This window comes from Microcaecilia unicolor, chromosome 1 (assembly GCF_901765095.1).
Source record: "Microcaecilia unicolor chromosome 1, aMicUni1.1, whole genome shotgun sequence".
NCBI classification, from domain to species: domain Eukaryota; kingdom Metazoa; phylum Chordata; class Amphibia; order Gymnophiona; family Siphonopidae; genus Microcaecilia; species Microcaecilia unicolor.
This window is the reverse complement of record NC_044031.1, coordinates 340,642,735-340,668,793: the sequence shown is the minus strand read 5'-3', so window position 1 is coordinate 340,668,793 and position 26,059 is coordinate 340,642,735. Positions and strand designations below refer to the sequence as shown.

Below are 26,059 nucleotides of genomic sequence, written 5' to 3'. Positions count from 1 at the left end.
CCAAGCACTGCACTGGAATCACATTTAGAAAGCACAAGGCTAAAGGCAAGCCCACACAAACATATGCAGCAAGAAACTGCGCTAGAGTCACACTAGCTCGCAAACAAGAACCAAGGCAGAAGTGCTATACAAGCACACTAGCAAACAAACAGAAACCAAGGCAGAAGTGCTACACAAGCACACTAGCAAATATACAAGAAACAAGTCAGAAGTGCTACATAAGCACAAAGGCAAAGAAACAAAGCAGAAGTGCCACACAGGCACACTTGCACACAAGCAAGAAACAAGGCAGAAGTGCCACACAGCACCCAGGCAAGCAAACAAGAAACAAGGCAGAAGTGCCACACAGGCACACTTGCACACCAGCAAGAAACAAGGCAGAGGTGTGCTACACAGCACACTATCAAAGAAACATCTGAAGACTTCTGGTTGCAAAGGCAAAGTTCGAATGTCCTCATGTTCCTTGAGCCTTCACTGATGATGTCATGACTTCAGGAAAGAGTCTTGAGATGTACTGAAGCACCAGAGAGAGACTTGGATGCTAGAATATCAGAGCATGTAAAAATGAATGTAAGGTTGCCTTATTTAAAGTCTGATAGCTTGAAGCTGTCGTGACAAAGAACCCCTTCTTTACATTTGAAACCTGCTCCCTGAAAGACTATTGAGAATAAATCCACACTCTCAAAGTCCACTAACATAACTGGTTGGCCTAATAGGACTGGAACAACTCTAGGCCTACAATCTGAACCATGCACTCCACATTCTATTTTAGAGAGATTCAAAGCTAGACAGTGATCAACCATTTCTACACTGTATACAAGCAGTTCTGTAACAATGAAAAATCAGGGTTGGAAGAGGAAATTTTACTATCAGTAGGATATCTGAATAGAAATGCACACAGATTCCAAGTTCTTGAATGCCAATGGACTGAGAGAGATTTAAATACCAGGGAGAGGGCAGAGACCTGAGGGAACCCCACAAGTCAGCTTAACTGATTGACATATCAGTGCCACTTATCACTGTAAAAGAGTGCGCTGCTAAAAATGAACTAAGATTGTCCCTCGCACTCCACAATCTACTAATCAACTGGTGATGGTCCACCAAATTAAACACTGAAGCTGACATCACCAAAGCAGCTTGCCCACTGTTAATGATCTCATGCGCCTCACTCAAAAAGTCTGCTAAAACTGTTGGTGTACTATAATGGTGCAAAAACCTAACTGTAAGATAGCTTATTCCACATATAGTGTCAACTGATTTGCTACAATCTTGTCAGTAATTTTTGTTAAACTTTTAAACATAGGTTAGACATTAGCCTATAATTAGCCAGAACAGAGGTCACCACAAAATTATTCTTCAAAAGATGGTGAATCATTGTTTGTTTCCATTAATCTGGAACTTGCCCAGACGGAAGACTTTGGGTTATCATTCATAATATTAAAGGTAATAACCCATGAACAGGCAGTGTGACCCACTTAGATGGAAAATGATCTAAGGAGAGCAGTAAGTAACATTAAGATTAGCAATGATGTGGATAAGACCTGTTAGAGATGGTAGCTGAAAATTACCCTAACTCGAACCACCCACTTCCACAGACTTATCCAACTCTATCAATCTTTGATACCTCTTGTGCATCTGATAACAGATGGCTCTCTAAGCAAATTTACTTTGGATGTAAAATATGCAGCAAATTCATCAGCTGATGGCATCAAAGGTGGTGGAACATAGTCCTCACCAGAAACCTAAAGTAGGGAAAAAAAACAAAAAAAATTTTTCATTGGGACCAAAGATGTCTTAACTTTGAAAGAAATGTTGTCTTGGCCATTTTTACCTGATAGTTGTAATATTTTTGCAAGCTTCTACACTGCCTGGGTTTTCCTTTTCACCATAATCTTTCCATTCTCCTCACCTGCTTTAACATCATCAGGCCTCTATGATACCAGGAGTTTGACCTTCAAAGGAGCTCCAACCTGAAGGAGAACCAGGGAAAGGTGGTGGTGCCTTCTCAATTGGGTTTAAAGAATGCCCTGTACTAGAGGAAGGAGTAACATTTCTGCCCTGAGACTGACCTTGTGTGGGGGAAAAACATGTTTGTCTATGGGACCGGTTGTTACTGTTGCACTTAAAGCAGGGTTTCCATAGACTTTCCACTTCCCCATGTTAGGAAAAACTTCCAGCCCTGCATGCCCCCAAAGTAATGCACACACTCATTCAAAATGCAGCTGCACTTGCATGGCCGCACTTTGGGAGGCTGGAAAACTAGGCATCCAAATGGCAGATGAAATTTTGTGTTCAAATCTCCATTATTAAATTTTTAAATCAAAAACAAAACCAAACATCAATATACATATACCATCCAAGCAAGAAAAGCAGTTACACTCCAGATATAGTTATCCTGAAGTTCCCACTTATCGCTTGAGATGTGACACAAGACCCTCCTGTCCTCTGTTTCCTTTTCATACCTACAAGAAAGGCAGACAGTATTCCACAAATGGAAGATGAAATTTAATGTGGAAAGAACATATGAACAGCCATACTGGGTCAGACCAGTGGTCCATCTAGCCCAGTATCCTGCTTCCAACAGTGACCAATTCAGGTCACAAGTACCTGACAGAATCCCAAGAGTCATACTACTGATCCCAGGGACAAGCAGTAGCTTCCCCTTGTCTATTTCAGTTTCAGACTATGGACATTTCCTTCCAGATACAGTAACTGCTGATCACATCCTCTGCCAATGAGCTCCAGAGCTTAATTATTAGTTGAGTGAAAAAAAGAGTAAAATGATATACATTTACCCATTCTACACCACTCAGAATTTTGTAGACCTCCCTCAGCCATCTCTTTTCCAAGGTTAAGAGTCCTGACCTCTTAAGCCTTTCTTATATGAGAAGAGTTCCATCCCCTTAATCATTTTGGTTGCCCTTCTTTGAACCTTTTCTAATTCTGCTATATCTTTAAGACCTGATTGCACACACTACTCAGTGAGGTTGCACCATGGAGTGATAGAGGCATTATAATATTCTTTGTCTTATTTTCTATCCCTTTCCCAATAATTCCTGGCATTCTGTTTGCTTTTTTGGGTAGAAGATTTCAGAGTATTGTCCATGATGATACCTAGACCTTTCTCTTGAGTGCTGACTGCTAGGATTTGAATTATTTTTCCCCAATGTGCACCACTTTTCACTTGTCCACATTAAATCTCATCTGCCATTTGGATGCCCAGTAATCCAACTTCCTAAGGTCTTCCTGCACTTTTTCACAATCTGCATGTGTTTTAACAACTTTGAATAGTTTTGTCTGCAAATTTAATCTCTTCACTTGTCGTTCCCATTTCCAGAACAGTAATAAATATGTTAAATAGCACTGATCCCAGTACAGATACTTTGGACACTCCACTATTCACCCTCATTCACTGAGAGAATTGGCCATTTAATTCTACCTTATGTTTTCTATTAACCATTTCCTAATCCACAGCAGAACATTACCTCCTATCCCGTGGGTTTTTAATTTTTTCTGGAGTCTCTCTTGAGCGACTTTGTCAAATGTTTTCTGAAAATTTAGATACTTTTTCCCCTCTCCAAACCCCCAAACCACAACATTGCCCAAGCAATGCAGATCACTCTCACTAATTCTATGGTGCAGTCAAAGAGTGCAATCTGGGTCACCCATGTGGACTCTTCAAAGCGACTCCCAAGAGACTAACACACAGAGAACTAATACCTCCTGCCCCTATCCCCTATCAAAGATCTCTTTTTAAAAAACAGGCGTTACATTGGCCACCCTCCAACTGATCGTTAACGACAGGTTACAAATCACTAACAGCAGATCTACAATTTCATATTTTGAGTTCCTTCAGTACCCTGGGTGTATACCATCCAGTCCAGGTGATTTATTACTCTTTAATTTGTCGACTTGGCTCAGTACATCTTCCAGGTTCACCGAGAATTATTTCAGTTCCTCTGCAACGTTACCCTTGAAAACCATCTCTGGTACAGGTAGACCTTACATCTTCCTCAATAAAGAGCGAGGCAAATAATTAATTTAGCCTCTCTGCTATGGCCCTGTCCTCCCTCAGTGCCCCTTTTACTCCTTGATGATCTAAAAGTCCCACAGACTCCCTCACAGGCTTTTTGCTTCTGATATACCTGAAAGTGTTACTACTTTGAGTTTTTTGCCTCCAAGGCAAGTTTCTCCTTGTATTCTCTTTGGCCTTCTTTATCAATGCTTATATTTCTTGTTTTCTTCATTTGGTTCTTTTTTTCCATATTCTGAAAGATGTTCTTTTGACTCTAACAGCCTCTTTCACTACTCCCTTTAACCATGCTGACTGTCGTTTGCTCTTCTTTCCACTTTTATTAATACGTGAAATACATCTAGTCTGGGCTTCCAAAATGGTATTTTTAAACAATGTAGACAAATTAGATAGCAAAATGTAAAATGCTCAAATTCCTACCAAAATGTTGCTACAAATTCATTTGAACAACTACCAAAAGTCTGGACTTTAAATCAATATATTAAAAAAAAATGAATCTTCAACTGCTCAGGGAAAGTCATCAACTTAAAAAAGCACAGACTTTTAACAAACCCACAAATGTGCTACTATCACTAGCTTCTATTCAGAATGGAAAAACAGCAGTGTAAAAACTCCTAGTGGAGAAAAAAAAAACACTGCTTCAAAAACCATTCTTTACTACTGATTCTCTACAAACATGTTTATAACTTTTGGACATTCTCAAATAAAGGTCAAAAATAGAAAAACAAAACTCAAAAACAAGTGCACTTGAAACAAAAATCAAAAGTTACTTATCTGAAACTAGTAACTATGTTCTTGAAACCTATGCAATCTTCCTGCTGATTCCAAGTTGCACACATATAAGGCCTCGACCAGGATTAAGGGCCCTCCTCATTTTGAAAATCTGCTTCAGGAGGAGGAATGTTCGAATGACTCGATTTTTCTTATTCAAAATGGCGCAGGTGTTTAAAACATCGTTGAAGAGACAGCAAACCAATCAAGGGTGATCTTGAAATTTAAAAGGAAAATAGCCCTCAACAAAACACAGCAAAAACTAATAAAATGTCTCCCATTCCAAAGGCTAGGCGTGACAAATCCCTAATTTCGCTGGTAAAATCTATGAATATAACAATACAGAAAACCAGGAAAATGTACTAATGCAAAAACCACTCTAAATAGAAATAAGAGGGACTCCCTCAGAAAAATGAACACCCATGTGGTAGTCTAACTTGACCACTATCGGGTGAAGTATAGCACTTCATTCATTGGGAGCTCCCTGTAATAGTGACTTGTGTATAGCAAATTCTATAAGTGCTCACTGTTTGTGCAAAGGTGTCCTTAAAGGTGCAGGTTTCAGATCAACTTTCCTCAGGGACTTGGATTAGGGCGGTCTCTCTCCCCTGGATTGCCGCCAACTAGGCAAAAGCCTCTCTAGTACTGATATGGACTCCAGTGGTCCAATGGAGGTGGGGACACTCCTGATGATGATGTTCAGGTGACTTCAGCATATACCTTTTCTGAACACTTCTAGCTGCTGTGACCTGACTGAGTGACGTCACCTGAACATCATCGGGCGAATCCTGATATCCAGGGGAGAGCAGTCTTTCAGCAGCAGTGCAGGTGAACAGTCATTGCCTTCATGGAGCCCTAAGCGTCTGGTGATGCTGGGCTTACAAGATAAGTACACAGTTATTCTTGTTTTTATCTGGCTTGATATATAAGCTGGCTCAAGTGACGAATTAAAGTGCATTAAGATGAAATAGATTTAATAGACATAAGGACACCATTGCACGAATATTGAGCACTTATTGCACTTGTTATACACAAATCACTATTAGAGGGAGCTTCCAATAAATGAAGTGCTATACTTCACCCAATAGTGGTCAAGTTAACGTGGGTGTTCATTTTTCTGAAGAAGCCCCTCTTATTTCCATTTAGAGTGGGTTTTGTATTAGTATGTTTTCCTGGTTTTCTGTGTTGTTAATCCCATTCCAAAAGGCCATTCATTTCACTTGGAGCCATAGTTTGTAATGTATATATCCATTTTTGTTTCCGTTGATGTAAAAGTTTAGAAATATCGCCACCTCTTGTATTTTATAGTTGTTCTATCACTATACATTTCAAATGATCAAAATGATGATCTAACTCTATTTATTTATGACATTTATATCCCACATCTCAAATAGGATTCAAGTTCAGTGTGGCTCACAGTATAACAAAAGTAGAACTGACAAGGTGTTCTGATTACATGATATATATATATATATATATATATATATATATATATATATATATATATATATATATAACTAATAACAGTATAACATAAAATCCTGATCATATAACATGTTTGTAATACATTGGATAGAATGTGAATATGAACAGAGTTGGTGTTATTGCGGTTTAGTTAGAGGGTTAGTTATTTCTGTTGTTAGAGGTCGATCTTATCAAGTGAGTTTTCAGTACTTTATGAAATATGAGATAGTCTTTAGTATGACGGAGTTGTTTGGGCAAAGAGTTCCATCTGGTTGTATTTTGGTATGAAAATCCAGCATTGCGGATAGTTTTATATTTAATTTCATTACATTGAGGGAAGTTTAATAGAAGAAAGTCTCTTGGTGATTTTTTTAGCATTGCGTGTTGATAACTCTATAAGATTTCTGCATGTAAGATGGGGATGAACCATAAATTATTTGGTGGGTGAATGCACATAATTGAAAGTAATGCATGAACTTATAGGTAGCCAGTGTAGTTTGAGTAGAAGCGGGGTCACTTTGGAGTATTGGGTAGCTTTAAGTATAAGACGAGCTGCTGTGTTTTGAGCAGTTTGTAATTTTCTGATTATTGAGGTCTTAAGTCTTGCATAGACCGCATTGCAGTAATCAAATTTTGATAGTACCAAGGATTGAGTTAATGATCTGAAAATTGTGTTTTGAAAATAAGGTCTTAATCTTTTTATGTTCCATAATGATTTGAATACATTACACACTAATTTGGATACAAGAAATATAGGATTTTCAAATTGTGGTTCAGTGGATAAGTTTTGTTACCAGTAGTAAATATAGAAGAAGTAATTGGTTGGTGAGGGTTTGTTAGTATTAAGAATTTGGTTTTCTCTCTGTTAAGTTTCAGTTTGAAATTGTTTGCCCATGATTCCATTAGGTCTAGGCCTGATTTTATATTGGTTAAGATTTCTTCGATATCTTTGTCAAAAGTGACGTAGATTGTAACAACATCGGCATACATGAAACAATTGAAACCATTTGATTCAAGTAGATAACCTAGAGGTGCTATCATTATATTAAAACAGGATGGTGAACCATTGGAGCTTCCAGTTTTTTGTGTGTGATACAATACTTATGCTCTATCAATCTAGTCTTTAACATCCGTTTGGTATGTCCTATATAAAATAGACCACAAGGACAAGCAATTCTTAGATATACTGGAAGTTTGTTGTCATAAATAAAACATCTGTTGAGTTGAATCGCACCAGATTTCTGATGTTTCTTCCATTGTACTGCACATGGCACAGTGACCACATTTTTATGACCTCCTACTTGATCTCTACGGTCTGTCCACACATCAGATTTACATAACACATCTGACAAATTTTTGTTAGAAGAAAATGACACCATACAATGGGTGTTTGCAAAAGATTTCATGCACAGAGAGAACAGACCAATGTTTTTTGATAACCTGAGATATTTTGGGAGAAATATCTGTATACTTCACATATTGGTGAGTTATAGTAGATTCCTTAACCATTCCCTATGGTTATGAAGTGCTCTCTTATAACTTTTTTTAATTACGTTTCGGAGATATCCTCTAGTTTCCAGCTTTTTTGCCAGTCCTGTAGAAACTTGTTGATACTCCTCTGTATTGTCACAAATGCGTCTTACTGTAAGAACTGGGAAAAAGGTAAACTATTTTTTGTGTGAAAAGGATGTATACGCTCATATCTCAATAAAGAATTCTGATCTGTAGAATTGGAGTACTACATTTACCTTCTGTCACTTGTATTTTAATGTCCAAAAATGCTAGAATGACTAACATATTGAAATTTAATAGTAGGATGTATCACATTCAATTCCTTCACAAATTGAGACAAGCTATTTCTGTATTATGCCATACCATAAAGAAAGATGTCATTGATGTAGCACCACCAAGATCTTACATGTTGAAAACCAACCATTTTGTAAATACTTTGCTCTTTCAATCATCCCATAAATAAATTAGCAACAGACGGAGGAGCCATAGCCGATCCAATGGCTACTCCCTGTAATTGTAAATAGAGTATTTTGAAATAGAAAATAATTATTTGCAAGAGCAGTAGTAGCCAATTTTGTAAAACAAATTATGTAGGAACCATCCATGGATGAGGACAACTGTTCAAACTATGTATAATGGAATCAATGGCTTCTTGAAGAGGAATCATTATGTAGAGAGACTGTACATCCATAAAATATTGAGTGGAGTGGAACAGGTGGATGTGAAGCGTCTGTTCACGCTTTCCAAAAATACTAGGACTAGGGGGCATGCGATGAAACTACAGTGTAGTAAATTTAAAACAAATCAGAGAAAATGTTTCTTCACCCAATGCATAATTAAACTCTGGAATTCATTGCCGGAGAACATGGTGAAGGCGGTTAGCTTAGCAGAGTTTAAAAAGGGGTTAGACAGTTTCCTAAAGGACAAGTCCATAAACCACTACTAAATGGACTTGGGAAAAATCCACAATTCCAGGAATAACATATATAGAATGATTGGCCGCTGTCGTGGACAGGATGCTGGGCTCGATGGACCTTTGGTCTTTTCCCAGTGTGGCATTACTTATGTACTAACAAAAAACGTTGTATACTCCAATGTATCTATTCCACTTTATTGAGAAAATGGGTAGTGTTCTTTATATAAGAAGGAATTTGAACCACCAAAGGGGCCAAAAAACTGTCCACATACTGACAAATTCTTTCCAATAGAGAGTTACAACCTGGAACTATAGGACGACCAGGGGAATGATGAAGTCTTTTGTGTATTAGGAACAAGATTAAAAAATTGGTATCTCAGCCTTACAATAATATAAAAAAATTGTTTTCACTGTTAGACAAGAAACCTAGTTCTGTTCCTTCCTTGAGAACATCCTTAATATTTTGCAACAATATTTCTGTAGGATCAAAGGAAAGTTGTCAATATACCATTGGGTCTGATAATTGTCCTTACGCCTCCTGGACATAATCCTTATTCCAAACCACTATAGCTCCACCTTTGTCCGCTCATCTAATGACAATTTCTGGATTATTTTCCAAAGATTGTAATGCATTTCTTTCTGTCTTACTCAGTTTTTTAGGTTGAAAGAAGATACCTTGTTCTAATTAGGCAACATCTTTTAATACTAATTTTTTAAACGTATCAATGGCAGGGTCTACTGGTCCTGGGGGTACCCAGGTACTCTTGTTCCAAACAGAAGAATAGGAATGATGTCATCCTTATGTGAAAAAATAATTTTAACTGCAATGCTCTAAAGAACTTTGCCAAATCTACCCTCACTTGAAAAGGGTCATGCTTTTGCGAAAGCACAAACGAAAGGCCTTTAGCCAATACATCCGTTTCCACAGACGTTATTGTATATGCAGAAATATTGATTACAGGGAATCATTCCTCTGTGGCGTCTGTTAACATCCATGCCTGATTTAAAGTCCTAACCTTTGCGGCTGAGCCTTTCAGCTTTTGTTTTGTTTTGTTTTTTTAACCATTTCCCTCATTTTATCAAAGTTACCCTTTTGGAAATTAAATGCTGCTACACATAGGCGGTCGGTGGCCCAACTGTTTGGAGAGGCTAAATCCATAATTGTCTGACAACACAGAAAAAAAATAAATAAAAATAAGTCACAATACCTTTTATTAAATTTAGATATTAAATATGTATCATATGTCAAAGAATAAAGTGGTTGCTCAAAGCATGTACTAACCACAATTGCTCAAATGCAAAACACTATGCACAAATTTGTGCAAAAACACACTCATAAACCTTACTGTACCATAACACTGGCAGACCCTAATAAACCAATATACCACCCATACGGAAAATGCAGACCGTCAACAATATGAAACAAGGGATCATAATATCACAATTCTCATGTAGAGCCACAAAGCACCCTTTTAGGGTGGAAAGTGTTCACAATGAGCTCCTTATATGAACGACTATATGTAGATACTTCAAGAGGTAGTGTGTCATGATTTAGGCTCTAAAACCCTTTCTGATGATTTGGTGCCACCTCAGTAAGGCCAATACACAATCTCTCCACTGCAAAACACTATACACAAACTTGTGCAAAAACACACTCATATAGCCTTACCAAACCATAACAGTACTAATTCCAAGGACAGGACGAGCTAAACCTTATGCGTGGAAAGGCAGCACTGTAATTATACCGGGCTCTAAAACACCAGTGCACAACCTAGTGAAACAAACAAAAAAAAACACCCCAAAAAGGGCTGAAAATACTACACGCTAGCAGAATACTGCACCTTGATCACACATGAAAAACACATGACACAACAGATATGAAGGCAAAATACTGAACTGGAAAGTTACCTCAAGAAGTCAGACTCAGCATGCAGCAATACTAGAAAAATTGAAATTTACATTCAAAACATCACAGATGCACATTTCCAAAAGCTGACCTATTCCAGTTAATAAATTCTGAATAAAATACTTTTTTCTACCTTTGTTGTCTGATCATTTAGTTTTTCTATTCGCTTTGGTCCCAGTGTCTTCTGTTTTATGCAGTGTCTTCTTTCCATTTGATATTTTTTCTCTCACCATGTCCACCATCCTCCTGTGTCCTTATGCGTCCTGTCTACCATCTGTAGCCCTGTCCCTATCCTTCAGTATCCCGATCCAGCTCTTAAATTCAGCAGTTTCCCTCCATCCATATCCAGCATTTCTCCTCACTCCCCTCCATCCATGTGCATATACTTCCCTTCCTTCCATCCATGTCCAGCACCTTCCCTCTTTCTCTCCTACCATTCCATCCAGTGTCATTCCTCTTTCTCTCTCCATCCTTCCACCCATTATCCTCTCCCAATCCTTCCGTCCATTGTTTTCCTCTATCTCCCCTTCCTTCTAGACAGTTCTCTCTCTTGACCCTTTTCCATTCAGCATGTCCTCTCTCACCCCATCCTTCCAGTGTCTTTCCTCTTTCCCTCCCTACCAGTTTCTTCCCTCCTTCCAGCATTTTTCCTCTTTCTCCCTCCTTTCATCCAGCCAGCATTTCTCAGTCTGACAGCTAGGGTCTCCCCCAGTCTCTCCCCAGCAGCTTCTCTCTCTCTCTCTCTCTCTCCTGCCCATGTCCCCTCTTTCTCTCCCCATCTCTCTCTCTCTGGCTCTCCCCTGCTCTTTTCCATGTCCCTGGCTCTCCCCTGTTCTTTTCCATGGCCCCTCTTTCTCTCCCCATCTCTTTCTGGCTCTCCCCTGCTTTTTTCCATGTCCCTGGCTCTCCCCTGCTCTTTTCCATGTCCCTGGCTCTCCCCTGCTCTTTTCCATGGCCCCTCTTTCTCTCCCCATCTCTTTCTGGCTCTCCCCTGCTTTTTTCCATGTCCCTGGCTCTCCCCTGCTCTTTTCCATGGCCCCTCTTTCTCTCCCCATCTCTTTCTGGCTCTCCCCTGCTTTTTTCCATGTCCCTGGCTCTCCCCTGCTCTTTTCCATAGCCCCCTCTTTCTCTCCCCATTTCTTTCTGGCTCTCCCCTGCTCTTTTCCATGCCCCCTCTTTCTCTCCCTATCGCTCTCTGGCTCTCCCCTGCTCTTGTCCATGTCCCATGGCTCTCCCCTGCTCTCCTTCTCTCTCCTACCGTTTCCAGCCAATGGCCACGTTCTCTTCTCTCCCTCCGGCCCGGGCCTCTTTACAGCAGCGCTGACAGAAGAAGAAAAAGAAGCGCGGGGCCGCAGCAGCGTTCAGACGTGCGCTGTCGGCTCTGCTGGTCCTCTGCCCCCGGAACGGGAAATTGACGTCATGGGGCAGAGACCGGCAGAGCCAACAGCGCATGTCTGAATGCTGCTGCGGCCCCGTGCTTCTTTTTCTTCTTATGTTGTACTGGCTCCGAGAGAAGCGGCGGCAGCTGATCAGCGTAGGTGTCGTTCCTGGCTGCCGCTGCGCTGCTCAATAGAAGTGGCGGCAGCAGAAGATTTCGTCGGGAGTCTCGGGCTACATTTGGAGAGGGAGGCAGGCGGGGCCACGGGGAAGGTCACAGCTGGGCTGGGGAGGCTTAGTCTCCCCAAGCCTCTTATATGGGGCGCCTATGCTGCTACAGTAGATTTCATTAGTAACTGCACTCCGGTTAAGTCAAATTTGATCATATGGTCGCTGTTTCCCAACGAACCAACACTGTTTCCTCCTTTACTAAGGGGGCATTTTCGATATGACGTCTAAGTGCGACTTTGGACGTTTTGCAAAAAAACGTCAAAATTTGAATAGGAAAGAAAGTCATTTTCAAAAAAGAAAAATGTCTTATCTTTTTTTTTTTTAAATACTGTTTTGGACAAGATTTTGTGATTTTGACATTTTTGTATTTTGGTCCATTTTCGCCCCCCCCCCCCCCCCCCCCCCCAAAATAAAACGTCCAAGTGCAAAACGCACAAAATTGAGCCATTTGGATATAGGAGGAGCCAGTATTTTTAGTAGACTGGTCCCCCAGACATCCTAGGAAAGCAATAGGGCACCCTAGGGGGCACTGCAGTAAACTTCATAAAATGCTGCCAGGTAGCTTTTATTCGATAAAATGTTATGGAATGGCTGTCTGAGGGGTTGGGGGGAGGATGCGGAAGGGAGTGGAACTTCGTCTATACTGATGAAACGGGCATAGTAACACTGATTAGGAGGGTGGACATGATCAGAAGTATTAACGGATAGGATATATAACAAAAAGAGGGGGGGGGGTGAGAAAATGGATAAAAGTTGAATGACTAGACTAAGCATTAGTTTTTTATTGTTTAGTGTTCAGTATTGTGTTCGGTATATTTAAAAGATGGAATGTGATTTTGTTCTGATGAGTCATCAATAAAATGTTGAAACATAAAAAAATGCTGCCAGGTACACATCTCACCATTGCTCCCTTATCTTGTCTACCGAGCCCCCCAAAACCCACTCCCCCCAACTTTACACCACTACCATAGCCCTTACAGATGAAGGGGGGCACCTGTATGTGGGTACAGTGGGTTTCTGGTGAGTTTTGGAGGGCTCACAGTTTCCTCCATAAGTGTAACAGGTAGGGGGAGGCAGGGCCGGTCCTAGGGTCTCTGGTGCCCCCCTGCAGACTATCAGTTGGCGCCCCCCCCCCCCCCCCCCAGCATCTCCTTTCTCTCTTCTTCCTCCCTCTTCTCCCACCCTGCCCCCTTTTTCAGCCCAGTGCCTTAAAAGGTGAAGAACAAGTTGAAGAACTGCAGGCAGAGGGAGCACAAGATGCAAAGGAAATAGGAGCGGAAAGAGATGGAGTGCATCTTTGTGGGATTGCTGAACAAATAGAAGGTTTACAACCACTTAGCTTTTCGTGCGGTTCAGTCAGTAGTGTGCTGGTAAATGTTTAACAACAGGCTCTCGCCCTGATCCACCTTTGCCCCCCCATCCACCTCTGCGCCCCCCCCCCCCCCAAAAAAAAAAATTGCCGAGCTGGCTATAGCCGGGGAGAGAGCCTGGGGGGCAATGCATTACTCTCTCTAGAAAAAAAAAATTGAATGCTCCCAGGTTCCAATCTAATTCATGTTTAATGTGGGATAAAATGCCTCCTCTCTCCCCTGCCCTCCATCCACCCATGTCCTGCAACCCTCCTCTCTCCCCTGCCCTCCATCCCTGCCATCCACCCATGTCCAGCAACTCTACTCTCCCCTCCATCCACCTATGTCCAGCAACTCTACTCTCCCCTGACCTCCCCTCCATCCATGTCCAGCAACCCTCCTCTCTACCCTGCCATCCCCTCTATCCACCCATGTCCAGCAACCCTCCTCTCCCCTGCCCTCCATGCATATCCAGCAATTCTCTTCTCTCCCCTGCCCCCCTCCATCCATCCATACCAAGCAATTCTCCTCTCTCCCGTGCCCCCTCTATCCATCCATACCTAGCGATTCTCTTCTCTCCCTGGGCCCTGCCCCCTCCATCCATCCATCCATACCCAGCGATTCTCTTCTCTCCCTCCCTTGCCCCCCTCCATCCATCCATACCCAGCGATTCTCCTCTCACCTGCCCCCTCCATCCATCCATACCCAGCGATTCTCCTCTGTCCCCTCCCCTGCCCTCCCGCCCCATCCCTATCCCATTTATGGCCACCTGCCCGCCCTCTTCTCCGACTCTCCCCAACATCCCCCTTTTTCTTCCTGCCACCCTGCGTGGTTTAAGTCTTTTTTAAATTTAACTGCGCCTCAGCGGCCGCATCATTTCAAAGCCCTGCCCGTCTATCCTTCCCTCCCTTCGTGAGTTCGTTCCCTCAGAGTCCCGCCTTCTGACGTCATTTTCTCCAATTTGGATATGTTTGTGAGAAAAACGTCCAAACGCAGATTTATGCCACTTTTTGGATATTTTTTTTCTCTTTTGAAATGAGCCCCTAAGACCTGCATTCCACTAAGGCAAGATCCAAAATAGCTCCCCCTCTTGTCAGTTCCTGAACTAGTTGCTCCATGAAGCAGTCATTTATTATGTCTAATTATTTTGCCTCTCTAGCACTCCCTGATGTGGCATTTATCCAGTCAATATTGGAGTAACTGAAATCGCCCATTATCTTCATCTGTCTGATTGTTGTGGCCTGGCTGACAGTAGTATAGCCCTACACATATATTCTTTCTCTTCACACATGGAATTTCTATTCATAAGGATTCCACATTGCTGTCTGTTTGATGCAGAATTTTTGTTTGACTCTGTTCCGATCTTATTTTTTAGGCTTCTAGCATTTGTATACAGACACTTCAAAGTGTGTTTTTTTCCTTGCATCTACAAGCTGCTTAGAAGTTGACAGGGATAATTTGCCACCTTTACTCTGTTCTACCCTTAAACAGTCCTGGCTTTTTTCACCTTTGTTGAAACCTCTCTGTTGGTATTCCATAAATGTCCTGTTATAATAGTATCCTTCAAGGGTATCTCACTCCAGACCATGTGCTCCTGAGTGACTGTCAGCTTTCCCCTCATTCTAATTAAAAAGCTTATTTATTTCCTTTTTAAATGTTAGTACCAGCATCCTGGTTCCATCCTGGTTAAGGTGGAGTCCATCCGTTTGGAATAGGCTCCCCCTTCCCCAGAATGTTGCGCATTTCCTAAAAAAAATCTAAATCCCACCTCCGTGCACCATTGAGACTTCGGAGCTCTGCCTGCTTCTTGGGTCCTGCGCATGGAATGGGGAGAACTTCTGAAAAAGCTATCCTGGAGATTCTGGATTTTAGTTCCCTACTTTAGGGGTCCTTTTACTAAACTGTTGTAAAAAGGGCCCTGCGCTAGCAGTGGCAGCCATTTTTGCCATGCACCAGGGCCCCTTTTACCACAACGGGTAAAAAGCCCCAAAAAAGAAATGGCTGTGTGGGAAGTTTGCACTTGCCACGTGGCCATTTCAGAGGGAGCAATTACTGTCACCCATTGAGGCACGGCGGTAAAGGCTCCCGCGCTAACCTGGCAGTAACTGGACAACGCACAGCACTGCCCAATTACTGCCGGGTAACCCCCTGCAGAAATATTTTTACAATATTTCCGCTAGCGCCGGAAATGCTGGGGGTGGAATTACCTCTGGCACCTGCGTTGGGCCATCAGTAGTTATGGATTGCCATGCAGCAAACCCATTGCCACAAAGCACCCTTTAATAAAAGGGTCCAAATTTGGCTTCCAGAACCTCCCTCCCACATTTTCCTATGTTGTTGGTACCCACATGTATCAAGACAGTCAGCTCCTCCCCAGCACTATCTAAAATCCCATCTAGGTGACACGTGAGGTCCACCACCACCTTCACACCAGGCAGGCAAGTAACCAAGCGATCCTCACGTCCACCAGCCACCCAGCTATCTACATGCCTAATGATTTGAATCTCCATTTAATACAGCCGTCCTAGCTCTTCTCTTCTGGACAGACACCTCTGCCCTGGGTCCGGCGGTGGCGGACCTGCCCCTGGCCCGGCTCAGTCTCTCAGCGGCCAATTTGGGCCAATCTGATCTCGCATTCTTATCTGTCCAACAGATGACGTGCAGGCCTGCAGAGCAATGGGACCATTTAAAACATCCTGTCTGGGGGATTCTATATAGCATATAAACTGGCTTAACCTAAAGAGAGCAAAGTTAATTTTATAGCAGACCACCTACCTTGTGTGGCATATAAAGCCATAAGTTACACAGATTTTCAAAGGGGAAAGCATGCACATATTTTTCCTTTTGAAAAATACCCCGTGGAAAGTACTCACACACTTTATCACCTGCTGTTTAATATGAATAAATTTCCTGGTTTATGAAGTGCGTGTGTAGGTGCTAACCCCTCCCCAACATTGCCCTACTTATTTGGCATACGGTCCTTGTAATTTCAGTAAAGGTTTTTTTTATGCCCACAACGCACACTCTTACCCATGGAAATGCTTTTTAAAAATTAGACTTTGCAATAGATTGTAATGTAATCTGTTTGAAAGATCCCAAGATAGTCAAGCAGAATATTAGCTTTCTTCAGCTCCCCTTTACTTGCCTCTAAATGTACCCACCCCCAACTGCCAGAAGATTAATACTGTAAAATAAGCCACAGCTAAAGATCTATTTCCATAGATAAAATGCAGAGAGGCTGTTTGGCAGCATGAAAGCAAGATAACATCTCATTTCAAGAAGCTGAAATGTAGCGTTTATTTTTTTGTTTTTGACATTATGCTTAAGCTTCTTATTTTGCCATTTAGAAACAGAGAAAAATGTAGGCAGATATCTATCTAGTCTGCTCATCCATGCCATCTACTTTCCCTATCACTCCCTTAGTATCGGAATTCAAGAGTGCTTGAGACAAGTACATATGATTTATTTTTTCATCACCATTACTTCCACCAGGAGGCCATTCCACTAATTCACCACCCTTTCTGGGAAGAAGTATTTCCTCAGTTTACTTCTGTCTATCCCCTTTCACCTTCATCCTATTCCCCCTCATTCCAGAGTTTCCTTTCAATTGACACTTGAAACAGAGTATGTAAAGATGTTAAGATTTCATTCACCAGAGGATACATGCTTACATTTGTAGCCCTGACATGTGATAGTACCCATTGAACCTCCCCTATAAACATCTACCTTTTGCACTTTTTCAGTCATGAGCTTGCTTTCTTAAATCAAAGCCTTTTAATTTTCATTGTTTGTCCTGTCTATGCATCTGTAAGATCCAAAGAGTAGGAGTCTGTTCATTGTGTATCTGTGTGGCACTGCTTACGTTTGGTATGTATTACACACATTGTGATGGGGATGATGATAAAGTAGATACCTGGACACTGTGAGATGAAGAGGGTAGTTAATAGGGCTTGAAGTCCTTTGCTTTGAAAATGTGGATGGTGCACACATGTCCTCTATACCATGGGTGCCCAATTATTGCCTTTGAGCTGGTGCTAGAGCTTGTGGCAGAAGGGGGCTGGGGATGGCAGAAGGGGGCTGATATTGGCAGTTGGTGGAGTGGTAGAAGGGGGAATCATGCACGGGCTGGGAGAAGGGGGCTTGGAGCTAACACAAGGGCTGGAGATGGAAGAAAGGACAGTTGTTAGAGGATGGATATAGGAGAAATTCTAGTGCTTAGTCTGGAAGACAGGGGCTGACACAGAGACTGGGGTTGGTAAGTGAGAGAAGGAGGTTGGGCCATGAAGATGGGTCTGATGCTGGAGTTAGGAGCAGGGGGTTAGAGACTGGTTTAGAGACTAGGGATGAGTAGTAGAAGAAGGCAGGCGGTGAGAAGGGGCTTAAGAGTTCAGTTAGGGATGGAGAAGAGTGGGGTGGACTGGAAGGAAGGGAAGATGGAGGAAAATGGTAAGAGATCAGAATGGAGGAAGAGGGGGTAAGAAGGGGAAGACTTGGGGAAGGAGAGGGTGAGGCGGGGAGGGGGAAAAGGGTTGAGAGAAACAGATGAAAGGAACAAATTGGAATGAGGAAACTGGGGCAAGGTTCTTTTTTGTTTCTAAAAAAGGATGGGTCACTGCGCCCCTGTATTGATTACACGTGGGGAAAAGATCACCTAGTCTGATGTTGACAGACTGGACATTTTGCAATGACAGTTTTAATAACATCCATAGTTAAACTAATATGACAATCTGTTGCCCACCTGTAAGTGGCTTTTTCTCCCAAATGTCCACATTTCTGGTGCGCCCATGTCGCCAAACCTGAGCAATTATCCGGTTCTTCTAAAGTTTCCACCTTGAGAGGTGAAATTTTGCTTTGTTCATCAGCCACTTCATTGTAAAGGCGTTCTAGAATATCACCCCTGCAATGAGCATCTACATGAAAAACAGTAACATTAGTATTCTGTACATAATTCCAAATGTCTTGCCACAATTCTTTACCCAACAAATTTTTGGTATTAATCTTCCAATTGTTCTTGTACCAGGTAGGTAGCCATGTGGCTAATCCATTTGCCACAGACCATGAGTCAGTATAAATGTAACATTGTCCTAAATTTTCTGTTTTCAAAGCCATATAGGCAGCATACAACTCTGCATATTGATTACTTGCTCCTTCCCCACTGTATTCCAGTGAACGTTTTATTTTGGGATTATAAGCTACTACTTTCTACATCCTCTTTCCTCCAACATACTTAGCAGAACCATCAATAAACGAAGCATGCTGCTGCTCTTCATTAGTTAATTGATCATAGGCTTTTCCCCACCTAACTGGGCTCTCCACCCGTTCCAGGGGTTCTAGCCCAGATTGTCCTGTTTCTGGATGTGCTGCCACTTTTTCATGCAATAAGGGAATTCCTCCAATTCCTGATTTCGTTCTCTCCTGAATATACCATTTCCACTTAATTATGCTGACTTCCTGTGCATGCCCTATCCTATGGGTTTTCGGGGAACTATGGATCCATTGCATTATTGGTATTTCAGGTCTCAGGACAACTACATGTCCTATAGTTAACTGCTCGGTATCTACTAGAGCCCAATAACATGCCAATAACTGTTTTTCAAAAGGAGTATATTTAATTCCTGCCTCTGGTAACTTGCGACTCCAAAATCCTAATGACACTCGAGTCTTTTGTTTCTGCCAAAGGCTTCAATTAGCATAATTTTCATTCACTGAGACACTAAGCTCTACCTCTCCTGGCTGCACTGGCCACAAATCTAAGGCAGTTTGTATTGCTTGCTGCACTGCTTCAAAAGCTGCTTGTTCTTTTTCTCCCCACTCAAAATTATATTTTTTCCTAGTCACTTTATATAATGGTGCTAAAATTTGCCCTAGGTGGGGTATGTGTTGTCTCCAAAAGCCAAATAATCCAATAAAACATTGTGCCTCCTTTTTATTACAAGGAGAAACAAATTCCAAAATGTTTTGTTTAGTTTTTGGCAAAATTTCCCTCAGACCATTATGCCACTGAAAATCCTAGAAATTTCACTGTTTGGGATGGCCCTTGTATCTTATCAGGATTTATTTCCCATCCTTTGTCCTTTAAATGTAAAATTAACAACTCCAACTGAGTCTGAACATCTTCCTATGTTTTCCCTTGAATCATAATATCATCAATATAATGCACAATTTGCATATGATCAGCTAGAGGAAACTCATCTAAATGATCTGCCACCGTCCGGTGACAGATATTAGGGCTATGAATCCAGCCCTGTGGTAGTCGGGTGAATATATATTGCCTGCCCTGCCAACTGAAAGCAAATTGATCCCAATATTTCTCATTGACTGGTATTGTGAAAAAGGCATTAGCCAAATCTATTACAGCATACCATCTACCAGAATGTGTCTGTATTCTCTCTATCAAAGTAATATTATCTGGGACTGCAGCAGTTAAAGCGGGTGTAACTTTGTTTAGTTCCCTATAATCCACGGTCATACGCCAGGAACTGTCACGTTTTCGGACTGGCCAGACCGGATTATTCCAATCTGTGGTGGTAGCTTTAATCACCCCCTTCTCCATTAACTCTTTTATAGTTTTACTGATCTCAAGGTGCCCCCCTGGTATTCTATACTGTTTAATGAATAGTCCGTGTGGCTGGGAGAAACTCTATTGGGGTCATTTTCACCTTTCCCACAGTAATTGAAAGAGATTGGATGTAAGGTTTAACTCCAAATTGATATCTCCCATATACCATATACCATGTATATATGCACCTTAACGCTTTACCATTTGTAATTCTGCTACCCGGAAATGGCAACTGCCATTACGGCCATGCACGTTACCATGTATGCATGCACCTTAACGCAATACAACTTGTAATTCTGTTACCCGGAAATGGCAACTGCCATTACGGCAAATGTAAGCCACATTGAGCCTGCAAATTGGTGGGAAAATGTGGGATACAAATGCTACAAATAAATCTAATGTTAATGTCAATCCTTTTAATATATCTATACCCAGTATATATTCAGGCATAGGCACAATCATAACTTTGTATTCCCTACACACCTTTTAGGTAAATTTCCAATTTTTAATTCCACCCAGGTCTATACAGCTTCAATTTGTTTTCCTCCCAACCCGGTAATGACAGCTCTCTGACCCATAAATTTAAGTGGATTCCCATATAATAAAGTGGCCTCAGCTCCAGTATCCACTAGAGCATGCACTTTTTCACAGGACCTGTTTTTCCAACAAATTTCTCTGTTTACATGGGGCCGCAAATCTAAACTTGCTAAGTGGGTGGAAACCTGGCCATTCTGTCAATCATATTTTCCTGCTTTTTTAAGATGCTGCACTTCTTTCCAGGGATACAAATCCTCATAACCCTGCCATTCCTCTTCCTCTTGGGGGGGGGGGGGGGCGCTAGCACTACCCCTAGCACCAGGGGTTCCGGTCTCAAGGGGAGGAGGAACTGATCTGTCAATATTTACCTGAGCTCGCTGACTGCGTACTACCTTGCCCCATTTAATCCCCACTTTTTATACATCTGCCACATTTCAGATGTGGGGATACCATCCAGTTTTTCTCGAGCTACCCCATCCTTCAACAAGGCAATAAACATTTCTTTTCTGGAAGCTCGATTAATCCCGTCACCTTCCTTCCCCCCCCTTCTGTCCCCGATCAGATATTTTTGGGCCCCACTCCCCAAGGTCTCCTAACTGCTGCACTGTTTACATCACATCCCAAAAGGGGTTCCCTGTTTCATTAATTAACAAGGTCATGATTACCTGCTTATATGCAGGAGGAGCAGTCTTAATCAATTTATTTTGGACACTGACAGACAATGCTATCTCAGAAAAAGTATCTGCCTGCCCTACAAAAATTGCTGTTTTCATCCCTATCTCCTTGATTCTTTGCACACAATCCCGTAAAGTATACCAGGGACGCTCATTCCCAGGCCATTCTACTTCCGTAGGATACTTGCGATTACACCCTTCCACTACTAATTAGTGGTATTATTATTATAGGGTCTCCCATCTACTGGGGGATGTCCCTGAAAATCCCGAAAAGCTGCCTGCACATAGGGTTCCTTACGCAATGTAATAAATGTTTTACAATCAATTATATCCAACTTAATATCAGCTGCCCCCAACTCATAAATACACACAGTCCAGGCAAGCAAAGCTTCCCCCGATCTCTGTTGAAATCTCCCTATCAAATCAGCAACTTCATTTTTGGTGTAATCTTCCACTAGATCCTTTCTTTGATACAGTCCCTGGGCATCTTGTATCATGCGCCTCCTTTCTACCGGGCTCGCTTTTTTTTCTCCTATAAAATCAGGGTCAAATGCAGCCCTGCTTTAGCAATACATAAATGTACCTTCTTTTTGTTAACTTTCCCTTTCCTCTTTTTGTATTTATACTGTGCCACCCTTACTGCAGCACACTCAGCAATGGTCTGATATGTATCCAGCTTATCAGCTAACAATTTATTTTGACAGTTAAGCATTACATTTGGACTACGCAAGTCACATATTTGTCGCTCTAATTCTGCAGTTTTCCTATGTTGTTCATCACGGTTCTGATGGATTTTCCGATAAGCGGTTAACAGAACCCATCCACGCCTTCCACCGTTCTATCTTAATTTTTTGCATACACCTAACTACATCTAAGGGTTCTGGCCCCTTTAAACAGGAGTCCCACTCCTCACACAAACCTGCACATTTTGACCACTCAGTGGCTATTATAGCATATGGTACTGCATCCCATCCTGGGATCTCAATAACACTCTCTGCTTTATTCTTTCCAATTTTTTGCTTAAAAAATTCCATTCCCCTCTATGAATCCTGCTCAGAAGCGCCAACTACTGTATTGCTTTGGTATTGCAGCCTGCTCACTTGATCACCACAGACTGCTCAAAGACTAAAATACTACAGATTCTTTTAGATTCGTATTGGGTAAATGAAACTCTATTTACACTTTAATTGTAGAGTGTATAAGTCACAATGATTAAGAAATAAACACACTAATCGAGTACATTACTAAAGGAAGGCTATAGAAAAGTAAAATAAGAAAGATATACATATATATATATATATATATATATATATATATATATATATACACACACACACACAACATCACTGGTCAGGAATTACATCATTCAGGCCCTTATCTCATCAGCTGGGGGGCCCGTTGTAGTGAAAGTCCAAAATTTCCATATGACCAGGAACAAGTCTTTTCTGCACGATGCGTCCATCCACAGAATGAGCCCCAAGGCTCTGCTGCAAAAAGCCCCCTTTTTATTAAGCTAAAACTTATCCAGGAATGTACATGAGGTTTTAGTCATATGCTGTCAGTTCAGGTAAACAAACCACTGACCAGGTGGCTTATCTCCAGAACCTCAAGCATACCCCACCTTCCTCCTGCACAAGCTGGCTTCAGAGGCATTCAAACCTGTTCTTGAGAGGTGCCTTATCTCATACATTGTTCTTGAGTGTGCCTTGTCTTTCAGGCTGTTCTTTGAGCTATACCAGGAAAGTCACTTTTGGGTCAGACAGGGGTTTTTAAAAAATGTATTATCAATTAAAGCAAGACTAAAAGCAATTTTTAATATTTTCCATCACAGCCCCCTTGCAGTTTCTCACTGTCGTTCTTGGCTGAGTCCTTCTAGAATAGAGCAGTGGTTCCCAAACCTGGTCTTGGAGGCACACCAGCCAGTCAGGATTTCAGGATATTCACAGTGAATATTCATGAGAGAGATTTGCATGCACTACCTCCACTGCATGCAAATCTTTCTCATGAATATTCACTGTGGGTATCCTGAAAACCTGACTGGCTGGGGTGCCTCCGGAATCAGGTTTGGGAACCACTAATATAGAGCCTAGTGCATTTACGCACATACTAGCCAATTTTGACTCCTCTCATGTAAGTATGTGGCATATAAGTTTTGGTAAATCACCAATAAAGTATTCACACTCCAACTATATTATCAATTTTTACAAAATATTTTAATTTTTTGTAATATGGGTATGTTCATATTTCCTATCCCACAACAAGCAACCTCAGTACTCCTTGCACACTAGTCCAACACCCGCTCACATTCGTTCTTATCTCCCATATTCATCTATTCTCTCTCACAAATGTTCTTAATCCTTACAGTTTAAATATTGTATACACAATGCAACATTCAATTAGATATGTTCACCAATGTCCAATCAGAGACCTCGACTCTGTACCATGTGTTACTATGACACACAGTAGTCCATATCTTCTAAATGTCACTAGTCACCATATATTCAATGTAATGATTGATGTTATAAACGCGTGAGTAGGGACGGTTTTCCTCTCCTCCGCTGTAATGGCTACCCTTAACAGAGCCGTGGCGTTGAGCTAGAGTAAGGCTGCTGAAGAAACCACCAGTGCGTCAACCTTCAATGTTTCCTTAACTCATCCTGGTCCTCAATGCGAGACCGCATTTCGTCAAATTCTTCCTCAGGAGAACCAAACCCCACAATCTGTAAATACACATACACCCAACTCCAATCTTAACATATCCTGTTCACATATATATTTCTTTATTGCCCTACATACATCATTAATCAATTTCAAATACATAGTTAGCTTAGTTATAAGTTTTGGTGCCACGTTGTAGAATTGCCCTGCCTGTTTTTCACTCTCTTCTGTCCCTTTTGGTTTGAGTGTAGACCTTGCACCTGCTGTATATGTCACAAGGACCAATTTCTATAGTTTTCTAGTGGATGACACTAACTGCTGCTATCATGGTTCTTGTTACTGTTTGTCTTGGATATGATCCTTCACTGGATGTATTGACCATTTTTGGGCATCTAGCTGCCTGATTAGTGCCAAGAGACTGCTTTGGAAATCAGCAGAGATCCAATTATTATTTGTCCCTATGAAACCTGTAATAGGGAAGGAAGGTACTGAGTTTCTCCTCACTACCTCTTACCCAAGTTTCCCTTTTCTTAGCACTTGCAGAGTGTTTCATTTCTATCAGTGAACTCCAGTTTACGTAAATGGGAGTCCATTGACCAAAGAATAATAGGACAGAAGTTTAATCTGCTAATAAGTTTTATTTGTTAAGCTGTATTAAGTTTGGAACTGTATGTAAGGTTGGCAATGATACGTACTGCAAACTGTGTGGAATTACTTTTTAAAATTGTTTAGAGTTGCAAGCTTTATTTTAGGCTTTTCATGTAAGCTCTGCTTTGAAACCAACGCTACCTTCATGCTAAAGGCTTTCTGTTTCTCTTTCAGGGACAAATTTGGATAAATGGATTTAATCTTGGGCGTTACTGGCCGGCTAGGGGCCCTCAAGTGACCTTGTTTGTCCCAAGGCATATTCTCACAACATCTGCACCAAACAACATTACAGTGCTGGAACTAGAGAGACCACCTCAGGGTGAAGGGAAGTATATTGTGGAGTTTGTGGACACTCCAATTCTCAATGCCACACTTGGATATGACATGAAGATTGTTCAACTGTTTTCTAGAGGAGGAGGACTGGGAAATCTATAAGTATCTGTGTTCTTCTCCACACCTAACAGTTACCTCCATTTCTTTTATGCTTGTCAATCAAACATATAAGTACATAAGTACATAAGTAGTGCCATACTGGGAAAGACCAAAGGTCCATCTAGCCCAGCATCCTGTCACCGACAGTGGCCAATCCAGGTCAAGGGCACCTGGCACGCTCCCCAAACGTAAAAACATTCCAGACAAGTTATACCTAAAAATGAGGAATTTTTCCAGTCCATTTAATAGCGGTCTATGGACTTGTCCTTTAGGAATCTATCTAACCCCTTTTTAAACTCCGTCAAGCTAACCGCCCGTACCACGTTCTCCGGCAATGAATTCCAGTGTCTAATTACACGTTGGGTGAAGAAGAATTTTCTCCGATTCGTTTTAAATTTACCACACTGTAGCTTCAACTCATGCCCTCTAGTCCTAGTATTTTTGGATAGCGTGAACAGTCGCTTCACATCCACCCGATCCATTCCACTCATTATTTTATACACTTCTATCATATCTCCCCTCAGCCGTCTCTTCTCCAAGCTGAAAAGCCCTAGCCTTCTCAGCCTCTCTTCATAGGAAAGTCGTCCCATCCCCACTATCATTTTCGTCGCCCTTCGCTGTACCTTTTTGTTCTTTTTTTTTTTTAAATAATAATAAAGGGACCAATTCTACAACTGGGTGTCTCAATCTAGGTGCAGGAATTGTCAGTAATCATTATTCCATAAAGGATGCTGCATTTATAAATTATTGCTTAGCGCAGATTTTTTTCGGCACCTGTTTTTGATGATACAATTTGAACGTACAACCAATTCCCTGCTTTCAGTGGCTGGCTGCAATGAACTCTGGGTACTGTATATGTTTTTGTACTGGAAAAATGAAGCTTTAATAGTTAAGTGCGTAATGTGAGATCTTCCTTTCTATAATCACAGTAAATGTTTGCTGCTGTCTGTCTACAGATGTTTATCACAGATTTAGAAACCAACCTGATTGTC

The 26,059-nt window shown here is 41.5% G+C and overlaps 1 protein-coding gene across 1 annotated transcript in view; it reads left to right on the top strand.

The window, feature by feature from the left end:
- LOC115473996 (beta-galactosidase-like) overlaps positions 1–25,206 on the top strand; it is a 330,129-nt gene extending 304,923 nt beyond the window's left edge. Inside the window, 1 exon segment of the mRNA XM_030209251.1 lies at positions 24,810–25,206. Coding sequence (XP_030065111.1) covers positions 24,810–25,070 — 261 coding nt within the window. The 3' untranslated portion in view covers positions 25,071–25,206.
- Positions 25,207–26,059: the final 853 nt, after the last annotated feature.